The sequence below is a fragment of the Carassius carassius genome, chromosome 43 (assembly GCF_963082965.1).
Source record: "Carassius carassius chromosome 43, fCarCar2.1, whole genome shotgun sequence".
NCBI lineage: Eukaryota > Metazoa > Chordata > Actinopteri > Cypriniformes > Cyprinidae > Carassius > Carassius carassius.
The window spans coordinates 8308133-8321149 of record NC_081797.1 but is presented as its reverse complement, the minus strand read 5'-3'; the positions used below and the strand labels follow the sequence as shown (position 1 = coordinate 8321149).

General features: G+C 40.2%; 1 protein-coding gene across 4 annotated transcripts; it reads left to right on the top strand.

Annotated features, from left to right (window-relative positions):
* Positions 1–343: 343 nt before the first annotated feature.
* LOC132125115 (monocyte chemotactic protein 1B-like) lies at positions 344–10737 on the top strand. Of its 4 annotated transcripts, none has more exons than XM_059536344.1 (3): positions 344–618; positions 791–914; positions 10424–10737. In XM_059536344.1, the coding sequence occupies exons 1-3, from the start codon at positions 456–458 to the stop codon at positions 10524–10526; spliced, it is 390 nt and encodes a 129-aa protein (XP_059392327.1). In that variant the 5' UTR covers positions 344–455; the 3' UTR covers positions 10527–10737. The 4 variants fall into 4 exon arrangements, with proteins under 4 accessions (XP_059392327.1, XP_059392326.1, XP_059392329.1 ...); XM_059536343.1 differs by lacking the exon at positions 10424–10737 and adding an exon at positions 1023–1365 and having other exon boundaries at positions 360–618; XM_059536346.1 differs by lacking the exons at positions 344–618; positions 791–914 and adding exons at positions 7281–7379; positions 10207–10330.
* Positions 10738–13017: the final 2280 nt, after the last annotated feature.

Below are 13017 nucleotides of genomic sequence, written 5' to 3'. Positions count from 1 at the left end.
TGGCTGAATTATTCTCACTTCTCTGTTAGACCAATAAGTGTCACTAGAAACAAGAAGTGGTTTTGTTTTCTTAGAGCAAGGGGTTTTTGGTCCAACATCTTATGTTTAGTGTTTTAATTAAACACCTTAACCAGATTTATATGTGAATAAGTGGTGAAGGTTTAGCACCTGATATTGACAGCGGAATTCAAAATTCATCATTCAAATTTTCAGATTTAGTTCATTGAATGCTGAACTTGACAGGCCTGAAAAGAAGAAGCTGTGTGTTGTTTTGCTGAAGCACATTTTCAGTCAATCTGAAAAAAAGGCACATTTTTATATTAATGACAAAGCAGAACAAAGATGACAGAAAGGAAGAGCTAAAAACAGTTCTCAGTCTGCAGTGTTGATACTCGGAAATGGATTTACATGAATGTCTTTAGTAGGAATATGTCTCTGACTGTGTATATAAGAGGATGCTCAGATGTTATTCTGGACACAACAGCTCTGAGATCTTCAAGCTCTACAGAACTTCTACAGATTCTTTCTGTCAGTGTGAAGAAACATCTCGAAGAATGAGAAGCCTGATGTGTTTGCTGTTCCTGGTGATCTTCTGCTCTGTGCAGATGACTTCAAGCGGTGAGTGCTCTTTTCCATTTTGAATTAAGATTAAATGTATTGTTTTCAGAATATTTATGGAAGTTTTAGTTGCATTTGTTGCATTTGGTGATTTAAAAATATTGTTATAACAGTTTATAATCTTTTTGCATGAATACAGATATTTCATATTTCACATATTTTCATATTTCAGCTAACCCGGCAATTGAAGCGACAAACTCAAACTGTTGTGGAGAGTTCAGTAAAGTGAAGGTTCCTGTGAATAAAGTGGTGTCTTACTATTGGACCAGCAGCATCTGTGCCAGACGCGCTATTGTGTGAGTGTCATCTTAACTATTATTTCATTTTCAAACTAGAAAGTAAACATCAATAAGAAACTCTTCTGAAGTCTTTGACTTAAATCATGTTTATATTTTTTCCTTCAGGTTTAAGACAATTTCAGGGAGAGAGTTCTGCATTGATCCAAAGACTGCCTGGGTGAAGAGTCATATTGATCAAGTGGACAAAAGAACAACTGTTACAGAATCTAATGCTACAAAAACAACTGTTACAGAATCTAATGCTACAACAACAACAAATGCTACAAAAACATCTGCTACAGAATCAGCTTCTGCTGCATTGACAACTGCTACTACAGAAAAGACACAGAGCCTTACAGTTTAAAAGAAGCTACACGGTTTCTATTTGATCTCTGTATTTCATAATGTATATACAACCATATTTCTGATCTGTATATGAATATATACTCTCCAAATAATGTATTTAAATAAATCCAGCTTTTCTAATAAAATATAAATTAATGAAATTTATCGTCATTTTTTTTCCTTTTATAGATTTAGTATTTATTCTTTATTTAGATTGTATTTAAACTTACTTTAATTTTATTTATGAGGTGTGATACAAAACGTTTAGTAAATAAACATGAAACCAAAAAAAATCAAATAAATAAATTATTATAAATTTAATTGATTACATTTTATGTGTGTTTGTTCAGTCACCTGTTCATTAATAAATCATTTTATTGCAATCTAATATGGATCAAATGCTAAGTGAAGACACCTGGTTTGTTGCTCTGATGCAATTTTCATGTTGAGCTCTTAAAATTCCTCCTCAAAAGTGAGATTAGCAAAACTGATCTGAACCAAAATATACTTTACAGTGCTTTACAATAAAGAGACGCAAATGTGACACAATACAAAAATAAGTGAAAATTAGGAAAAGTTATGAATGTCAGAAAAGTTTTTTTTTTTTTTACACTCATGATGCAGCACAATTTATTTCATTCACAATAACTCTGCTGACTTCTTTCTTGTAAAAGCGGTCTCTATAGACTTTATATGGTTCATTATCTTATAGGTTTATTATTCTTATTATCTCATATCTTCTTCATCATGTTCATCTCTGCAACCAAGTCATGACAGACCATAGAAATGAAAGGGGAAATTATCTATAAATTTATACAGTATTTAATGGGAAAAGGCTTTACTCATTCTTCAATTTCTATAGGGAAGTTTATTGTACTTTTATTACTCTAGAATATATATTTTATAATAATTATTTATTTTTGTTTAAGTGATCTTTCTCTTCATACCAGCTGTATCAAAAAAAAAAAAGTGTTTGTCTATACAAATATGAGGTTGCATTGTAGTGTTTTTTTTTTTTTTAAGTTATTTTCTAAAGGTGTCTTCTGATGGTGATATTTGCTTCCTTAAACACATTTAACATAAACACAGTTAAATTTGTGTAAATGTTGAATTTCAGGAGAAACAGCATTTAATCTGTCTTGGTCATGATGTGTACACATCATAATATAATACTTCCATTCATTTTCTTGAAATACACACCATATAAAACATTTAAATGAGTCCTTTATTACTAATGAAAAAATGAATACAGCAAGTACATGAATATATGCAATCTGTATTTGAAATTCACATTTATTACTGAACATAAGATCCAAAAAAAGTATAAAGTTTTTGTTGCTTTTCTGAAGCATATTTTCATTTTTTAAATCTGAAAGAAAAGTTGCCGCATTTTCACATGAGCGGCAAAACATAAATAGGATGAGGAAAAAAAAAATCTTAAAACAACTCTCAATGTGTTCTGAAGTGTACTGGACATTTTTACTGAAATATTTTATGTGTTTGGGTTAAGATATCCCATAAAATATAAATGATAAAATTAAAATTTTTATCCTCTACTATATAGGTTTTGATTCTTTTTTTATTATTATTATTTAGAAGTCAATATTAAAGGTAGATACTTCAATCATTTGTCATATTAAATAAAAAATACACATCTATGCTGTGTCAGGACAGATAACTCAAGATTAAATTGCAAGTGAATAATTCCTTTATTTTGGACAAAACTCTCAAAGTGTCACACACCTGGACTCATTTTGTGTGTTTTTGCCCCTGTGACCCAGTTTCTGTCTCTATGTGGTTTGATTAGTTCCCAGGTGTGTCTAGTCTTTTCCGCATGTGTTCCATGTCCTTGTTAATTGAGTCATTCCATCCACCTGTGTTTTGCCTATTATCCCTTGTATAAATGCCTTGTCCTTTCAGTTCTGTTTTGTCGGGTCTACTCGTTCCTAGTTTCTTGTCAACTCGTTCCTAGTTTCTTGTCAACTCGTCCACTTGTCCACTTGTCCACTTGTCCACTTGTCCATTTGTCACTTGTCACTTGTTACCTGTTACTTGCTACTTGCCACTTGCCACCTGTTATTTGCTACTTGCCTTGCTTATGTTTGATTTAATAAATCCTTGTTTCGTTTATCCCTCGGCTCCGTGTTCCTTCCAGCAGCGTAAGCCGTGACAGAAGACCCGACCAAAAAGTAAAAAAAAACTGCGTGTTTTCCCTCCATTTTTTTTCCGTTTTTTCACAGTCTTTTTCTTTCCGTAGTGTGTCATGGATCCCCTCTATCGCCCCGAATACCTCCTCCTCCTGCTGGAGCAGGAGGGACTGTCTCTCGAGGACCATACCAGACGGTTTCTCTTGAAAGCTAATGCCACCAGCTACCCGGACCACGCGCTCTGCACCTTTTATCACGCCAGCCTGAACTCCAGGTGCAGAGCGTTGTCACCCGAAGATGGTCCTCGGGAGGATTTCGCCGCATTCATAGAGTGGAATCTGGTGAGAAATGGGTCACCTCTCACGGTCGGCCCAATGGAGGATCTCGCCAGGTCCACTCTGGACCCAGAGCCCAGCCTACAATCTCCCCACAGTACGAGGCATAAGCCCGAGCCCACCGATGACGGAGAGCCAGAGAGCAACCCGTCAGACCAGGTGCGAGAGCCGGCGACACTGCCCACCACGAGGGAGCAAAATGTGGAGCGCCAAATGGGTCAAAATGAGGGGGTTTCCAATTCACCTATGCCAGATCCTCTGTTAAGCCCAGGAAGGGCTCCTGATCTTCCGTTAAGCCCAGGACGGGCTCCTGATCCTCCTGTAAGCCCAGGACGGGCTCCTGATCCTCTGTTAAGCCCAGGACGGGCTCCTGTTCCCCCGTTAAGCCCAGGACGGGCTCCTGTTCCCCCGTTAAGCCCAGGACGGGCTCCTGTTCTCCCGTTAAGCCCAGGACGGGCTCCTGATCTTCCGTTAAGCCCAGGACGGGCTCCTGATCCTCCGTTAAGCCCAGGACGGGCCCCTGATCCTCCGTTAAGCCCAGGACGGGCCCCTGATCTTCCGTTAAGCCCAGGAAGGGCTCCTGATCTTCCGTTAAGCCCAGGACGGGCTCCTGATCCTCCTGTAAGCCCAGGACGGGCTCCTGATCCTCTGTTAAGCCTAGGACTGGCTCCTGTTCCCCCGTTAAGCCCAGGACGGGCTCCTGTTCCCCCGTTAAGCCCAGGACGGGCTCCTGTTCCCCCGTTAAGCTCAGGACGGGCTCCTGTTCCCCCGGTAAGCCCAGGACGGGCTCCTGATCTTCCATTAAGCCCAGGACGGGCTCCTGATCTTCCGTTAAGCCCAGGACGGGCTCCTGATCCTCCTTTAAGCCCAGGACGGGCTCCTGATCCCCCGTTAAGCCGAGGACGGGCTCCTGAACCCCCGTTAAGCCCAGGACGGGCTCCTGAACCCCCGTTAAGCCCAGGACGGGCTCCTGAACCCCCGTTAAGCCCAGGACGGGCTCCTGATCCTCCGTTAAACCCAGGACGGGCTCCTGATCCTCCGTTAAGCCCAGGAAGGGCTCCAGCCCCTCCAATGCCTGCTCCTCCAAAATTCCCACCCTCCCACCCACTCCTGCCTCCTCCTCCGCTGTCGTCTGGCTGCCCCTCTGCTCGCCCTCAGTCTACCATCATTGTGGTGCGAGCTCAGCGGGACCGCCATCCTCCAGCGACGCCTTGGTCGGCGTCTCCCTCACCTCTGCCTCCAGCCTCTGAGGCCTGGACTCCGCCTCGGCCCGTTGACCCGTCGGCTCCACCATGGCTCCTAGCTCCTTCCTCTCCGCCGTGGCCCGGCAGTCCGCAGGCTCTTCCTGGCTCCCTCGTCCCTCCGGCTCCGCCTTGGTCTGGCGTCGTCCATCCTATGCCTCGGGACTCCACTCCTCCGGCTTCGCCTCATCCCTCCGTCCCTCCGGCTCCGTCAGGCTCCTTCATCCCCTCGGCTACACCTCAGTCCTCGGTCACTCTGGCCTCACCGCGGCCTTCCGGATCCACATCGCCGCGTCAGTCACCAGAGCCATCAGTTCCGCCTAGGACCTCCGGCTCCTCCCGGTCACCCTGGCTCTTCGGCTCTCCGTCTCCGCCTCGGGCTCCTCCTCCACTTGCTCTGTTGCCGTGGGTCGAGTCCCTGGAGTCGGTGACCATTCCTCCTCCATGGCTCCTTCCACCGTCGGCCCCACCTTGGGCCGTTATGGCTGTGGCCTGGGTCCTGCTGGGTGCCTCCTGCTTCAGATCCTTCCTGTCTCCTCCCTGGCTCCTCCCTCCGTCATCTCCTCCCTGGCTCCTTCCTCTGTGGTCCCTGTCTGCTGGCCTCCCTTTGTTGTTTCTACGGTGCGAGGACGCACCTACCGGGAGGGGGGAGTACTGTCACACACCTGGACTCATTTTGTGTGTTTTTGCCCCTGTGACCCAGTTTCTGTCTCTATGTGGTTTGATTAGTTCCCAGGTGTGTCTAGTCTTTTCCGCATGTGTTCCATGTCCCTGTTAATTGAGTCATTCCATCCACCTGTGTTTTGCCTATTATCCCTTGTATAAATGCCTTGTCCTTTCAGTTCTGTTTTGTCGGGTCTACTCGTTCCTAGTTTCTTGTCAACTCGTTACTCGTCTACTTGTCCACTTGTCCACTTGTCCATTTGTCACTTGTCACTTGTTACCTGTTACTTGCTACTTGCCACCTGTTATTTGCTACTTGCCTTGCTTATGTTTGATTTAATAAATCCTTGTTTCGTTTATCCCTCGGCTCCGTGTTCCTTCCAGCAGCGTAAGCCGTGACACAAAGAGAATGTACAACATGATTGGTCAGGAAAGTCTTGGTGCAGCTGGTCCTTGGCAGCACAGGGACTACAATGGGCAGATCTCCGAACACAATCCAAAGAGGAACACACTGACAGATAAACATCCACTCCGAAAAGATGCAGGAACTCCAAGATGAAATAAACATCCACTCCGAACCGAGGGACTGGATCCCAGAAGACAAAAAGCAGAGAACTGCAAGGAACACAGCGTGAGCCAACAGAACAATCCAAAAATGAACAAACAAACACAGAGACATAAAATAGCAGTGCTGACGAGCCGCAGCTGCAGCTGATCACTAATCAGCGCTCGTGAGTTGCCCAGCAACACAGGTGACAGCAAAGATACACACACAAAAAACAACAGAACAGGAATCCACAGACCTGTGAACCATTACATGCTGAGCTAGAGGGGCTGAAATACTCACACTTGGCCTCTTGAAAACTTGTGTATACCACCGGAACTAGTGCACAAGACTTTCCCCAAGTCTGAAAAATGCCAAAAGCACCCCTTAAATCCAAACTATCTCTAATACTACTTCATAGTGGTCCACAGGCACACAGATACATCTAGATCTGTACTGTAAAAACCAGACTGGTATGATTTCAGTTAATCTAAAATTTTATGTGCCATTAGGGTTAAAAGACAAATTCTCATTTTAGTCAGATTCAGAAAACCCTTAAGTAGATCCCAATATTTTTGTCACTAACTGCAAATGAAAAGTGACCTTTTTCTTATTATTACATTTGCATATTTTATTTCTGTGAATTAGTTTAACTGGTGGCTGAATTATTCTCACTTCTCTGTTAGACCAACAAGTGTCACTAGAAACAAGAAGTGGTTTTGTTTTCTTAGAGCAAGGGGTTTTTGGTCCAACATCTTATGTTTAGTGTTTTAATTAAACACCTTAACCAGATTTATATGTGAATAAGTGGTGAAGGTTTAGCACCTGATATTGACAGCGGAATTCAAAATTCATCATTCAAATTTTCAGATTTAGTTCATTGAATGCTGAACTTGACAGGCCTGAAAAGAGGAAGCTGTGTGTTGTTTTGCTGAAGCACATTTTCAGTGAATCTGAAAGAAATGTACTAGGCACATTTTCACATTAATGACAAAGCAGAACAAAGATGACAGAAAGAAAGAGCTAAAAAATGGATTTACATGAATGTCTTTAGGAGGAATATGTCTGACTGTGTATATAAGATGATGCTCAGACATTATTCAGACATTATTCTTTCTGTCATTGTGAAGAAACATCTTGAAGAATGAGAAGCCTGATGTGTTTGCTGTTCCTGGTGATCTTCTGCTCTGTGCAGATGACTTCAAGCGGTGAGTGCTCTTTTCCATTTTGAATTAAGATAAAATGTATTGTTTTCAGAATATTTATGGAAGTTTTAGTTGCATTTGTTGCATTTGGTGATTAAAAAATATTGTTATAACAGCTTATAATCTTTTTGCATGAATACAGATATTTCATATTTCACATATTTTCATATTTCAGCTAACCTGGCAATTGAAGTGGCAAACTCAAACTGTTGTGGAGTGTTCAGTAATAAGAAGATTCCTGTGAATAAAGTGGTGTCTTACTACAAGACCAGCAGCATCTGTGCCAGACGCGCTATTGTGTGAGTGTCATCTTAACTATTATTTCATTTTCATACTAGAAAGTAAACATCAATAAATTTACAGTGCTTTATAATAAAGAGACACAAATGTGACACAATACAAAAAGCAGTGAACATTAGGAAAAGTTTTGAATGTGTTAAAACAGACTTCTTCTGACTTCTTTCTTGTAAAAACAGGCTCTATAGACTTTATACGGTGCATTATCTTATAGGTTACTTATTCTTATTAGTCTAAAAGCTTCTTCATCATGTTCATCTCTGCAACCAAGTCATGACAGACCATAGAAATGAAAGGGGAAATTATCTATAAATTTATACAGTATTTAGGGATAGGGAGGTTTATTCTACTTTTATTATTCTAGAATATATATTTTATAATTAACATTTATTTTGTTTAAATTATCTTTCTCTTCATACCAGCTGCATAAAAAATGTTTTTTGTGTTTGTCTATACAAATATGAGGTTGCATTGTAGTGTTATTATTTTATTTTAAAAAAAAAAGTTATTTTCTAAAGGTGTCTTCTGATGGTGATATTTGCTTCCTTAAACACCTTTAACATGAACACAGTTAAATTTGTGTAAATGTTAAATTTCAGGAGAAACAGTATTTAATCTGTCTTGGTCATGATAATAACTTAGGTCTTATTTCTGCATATTTCAGCTCCCTTTGCACCTGATGTGGCAAACTGTTGTGTATAGTTCAGTAATGTGAAGATTCCTCTGAATCAAGTGAAGTCTTATTACAGAACTGACAGCAGCAGCTGTCCCAGACACGTTATTGTGTGAATGTCATCAACATTATATCATTTTCAAATTGCAAAGCCAATCTCTACTCCATTAAAACACTTTAAACAAAATCTTATTTCAGTGTCTTTCCCATCAGGTTTCAGACAAAATCAGAGAAAGAGTTCCTAGGTGAAAGTGAAAAGTGAAAGGGACGTGACATTCAGCCAAGTATGGTGACCCATACTCAGAATTCATGCTCTGCATTTAACCCATCCAAAGTGCACACACACTGAGCAGTGAACACACACACACATACACTGTGAACACACACCCAGAGCAATGGGAAGCCATTTATGCTGTGGCGCCCGTGGAGCAGTTGGGGGTTTGATGCCTTGCTCAAGGGCACCTAAGTGGTGATATTGGCCCAAGATTGAAACCCACAACCCTAGGGTTAGGAGTCAAACTCTCTAACCACTAGGCCACAACTTCCCCTTCAGACTGTGAAGACTCATATTGATAAAGTGGACAAAAGAACAACGGTCTTAAAGAAGCAACACTGTTTATTTGAACTGTGCATTTCATATTGTATATTTAATCCTTTTGTTATTCCCAATGTACATATAAAATAATTTGTTTACAGAATTATTTATGTGATTGGTTCAGTTGTTTTCATGAAATATAAATGATAAAATTATCATAATGTCGTAGCCTAATGTTTTTATTCTCTATTGCATGTATATTACAGTTGTTAAAATGTTAGTTATTATTAAACAAAGCATTTGTTTTAAATATCTCAGTCAGTATTGTAGGTGTGTTATAGATGATATAGTATTAAAGTAGATGATAAATGATAATAAAACCATGCTAAAGATTCTTGCTTTTTGTCACAAACTGCCAGATTCAGTTTTGCACCTTCTCAGAAAGACACACTGGATCACTCATAATCACACAAAGGTGCTCAGACAACCTTTTCAAGCTTAAAATGTGTTTATTTTATTTTATTGATATCCAAATCATAGCCAAAGAAGTAGCTTTAAGAAGTAACTTTTTTTTTTTAAATTGTGTATTTGGGAAGCTGTAGAAGGTTGTTGAAGGTATTTGTGTGGTAATATTAGTGTAATATCTCAAAGTACAATAGCCACATATTGTCTATTCAGAGTATATTTTTATACAAGAATAAAATGGTGAATTGTGTAAATCATCAGATTTAGCCCTGAACATGACAGGCCTGAAAAAAAAGGAAGCTGTGTGTTGTTTTCCTCAAGCATATTTTCAGTAAACTGAAAGAAAAGTACCTTCAACTCTCTTACATGAGTAGAAAGCAGAAAAAGGATGAGAAAAAGGTAGAGCCAAAAACAGCTCTCATTCTGCAATGTTGATACTTAGAAATGGATTTACATGAATGTGTTTATGAGGAATATGTCTCTGACTGTGTATATAAGAGGATGCTCAGACGTTATTCTGGACACAACAGCTCTGAGATCTTCAAGCTCTACAGAACTTCTACAGATTCTTTCTGTCAGTGTGAAGAAACATCTTGAAGAATGAGAAGCCTGATGTGTTTGCTGTTCGTGGTGATCTTCTGCTCTGTGCAGGTGACTTCAAGCGGTGAGAGCTCTTTTCCATTTTGAATTTAGAACAAATGTGTTCTTTTCAGAATATTTATGACAGGTTTAGTTTCATTTGTTGCATTTGGTGATTTCAAAATATAGATATAACAGTTTGACATTTTCTTAAAAACGTTTTTCTTTGCATTTTTGCCTGAAAATAGGTTTGTGATATTTTGGATATCTGCTTATTTCAGCTGTCTTATCAATTGGAGCAGCACAATCTATTTGCTGTGGAGAGTTCAGTAATATAAAGGTTCCTGTGAAACGAGTGGTGTCTTACTATTGGACCAGCAGCAGCTGTCGCAGACACGCTATTGTGTGAGTATCATCTATTGTTTCATTTTCAAAGTGAACCTCCATGAAATAATCTTCTGAAGTGTTAGACTTAATTTATGTTCTTTTTTTTCTCAGGTTTAAGACAATTGCAGGGAGAGAGTTCTGTATAAATCCAGAGACTTCCTGGGTGCGCAGCCATGTTGATATAGTGGACAAAAGAACTGCTACACCGCCCTAAAAATCTTAATGAGAAATTTTTGTACAAGTATTCAGTAGATTGCCAAATTTATATTGTAATGATATTATTTTGGGTGGTGACTTTAATTGTTTCTTAATCCTACCTTGGATAAATCACCCTCAGTTACTCTTGTGCAGTTTCTAGTTTGATTTGTGATTCATGTTATGAAAAGAATCTTCTTATTTCTGTAAAATAAAGCCTTTTGATTTTATGTATGATACCCTAAAATCATAGAAACTGATACCAGAGGGTTATGGGATGCCTACAAAGCTTTTTTGGGGGTATGATAATTTCTTAAAAAGACTAAGGATGGAATAGATAAACAACTTCAATTAGAAAAGCAAATATCCAGTTTACAAGGGCAGTATTATATCTCAAAATCAGAAGATGTACTTACTCAAAGAAAGCACATTAGGACTTTATTAAATGATTTGTTGACAGCATGGGCTGAGAGACCACAGAAATTATCACTATATCCATCAAATATAAAACCTTTGATAGTACAGGTTAAGAAATATTTGACACGCTGGTCTACTCTTCCTGTTTCTTTCTTAGGAACGATAAATGTAATTAAAATGATTATCCTTCCCACAATCATATATATTCTTTCCATGTCCTTTCTTCAATTTCTTTAAATTATCTGAAATTAATATAAATGTATAATATATTATGTAATATATTACGTATAATATATTAATATAGATGTATGTATAATAAAAGTAATATCAAAATGTATATGGGCAGGCAGGAAATCTAAGATTAAATTGGATGTTTTACAACAGGTAACAAGGTGGATGGGCAATGTCAAACTTTAAATTGTAAGCATGGGCAATACAAGCAGAAATAATTATGAACTGGACTTATAAACCTCTTGATGGTTAAATAGAAATGGACTTATGTGGCACTTCTGAATTAGTAAATCTCTTAGATGATAAGATCTCAGTTTCTTCTGAATTGAAGATTTTTTTTCTCTTATATTTGCAACTTTGCAAGCTTTGTCTGTTATTAAAAGATACCTTCATTATAAATAACCCTTGTATGTTCTTTCCTCACTGGTAAAAACATCTGGTTTGTGTCCTAAAATGTGAGCGTATTTTTTTCTCATTGAAGCAAGCTGGTGTACATTACATATATGGTCTATTCTACAAACGTGAATTCATGACATTTAATAATATTATGTATCACTTTCATATTGTGCAAAAAGACTTAGGTCTATAAACTTTCGTTACTCACCACCAGAGGTCACCAGCTGTCCACATGGACTCTCGCACTGCTCTGTTACACATCACCCTGGACTACTTTCCCATGCTCCATTGCACTAATCACAAGTTCACCTGAAACCAGTCTCACACAGATGCTACCAATAACACACTCTATCTTACACCACCATTAATGGTTGAGTAATGTTGAGTATTGCTTGGATGATTATCCAAGATGGTGATGGTTGTTTACACTACACAGAGAGGAGCCTTCAAATGGATGACAGGGGAGGGCTACAGACTCCTGAAGGCTCAGAACGCTGCCTTCAGATCTGGAGATGAGGTGGACCTGAGAACAGCTAGGGCCAACCTGTCCTGTGGCATCAGAGAGGCTAAGAGACAGTACTCCAGGAGGATAGCCCATTAATTCAGCAAAAGCAGAGACACTCGGAGCCTGTGGCAATCTGTTACAGACTACAACCCCCCCACTGCAGACCCGTGACAGCAACATCTCTCTGCTGAACGAGCTGAACACCTTCTTCGCTTGCTTTAAGAAACAAAACAGCACCACTGCACAGAAGACTCAACCTCCTCCCGGTGACCAGCAGGATCAATGCACGCAAAGCTCCGGGTCCTGACAACATTCCTGGGCATGTACTGAGAGACTGTGCAGCAGAACTCACTGATGTCTTCACAGACATTTTCAACATCTCACTTAGTCAAGCTGTTGTTCCCACATGTTTCAAAGCTACCACCATTATTCCAGTCCCGAAGAAGCCATCTCCATCCTGCTTCAATGACTACCGTCCTGTTGCACTGACTCCCATCCTCATGAAGTGCTTTGTATGGCAAGTCATGCCCCCAAACCCCCTCCCCCCCCCCCCCCGGACCCTTTCCAATTTGCATATCGGTCCAACCGCTCGACCGATGATGCCATCGCCACTGCCGTCCACTCAGCAGTCACACATATAGACAAAAAGGACTCATCCATCAGAATGGTGTTCATAGACTTCAGTTCAGCATTCAACACAATCATACCTCAACAGCTCATTTACAAACTGGTCCAGCTGGGGCTCAACACTTCACTGTGCCACTGGCTGTTGGACTTTCTGACTGGAAGACATCAGGCCGTACGGGTCAGCAGCAACACATCCAGCACCATCACACTGAACACTGGGGCCCCCCAAGGGTGTGTGCTGACCCCCCTCCTCTTCACTCTGCTGACCCATGACTGTACACGGTCACACAACTCCAACCTCTTCATTAAGTTTGCGGATGACACGACTGTGGTG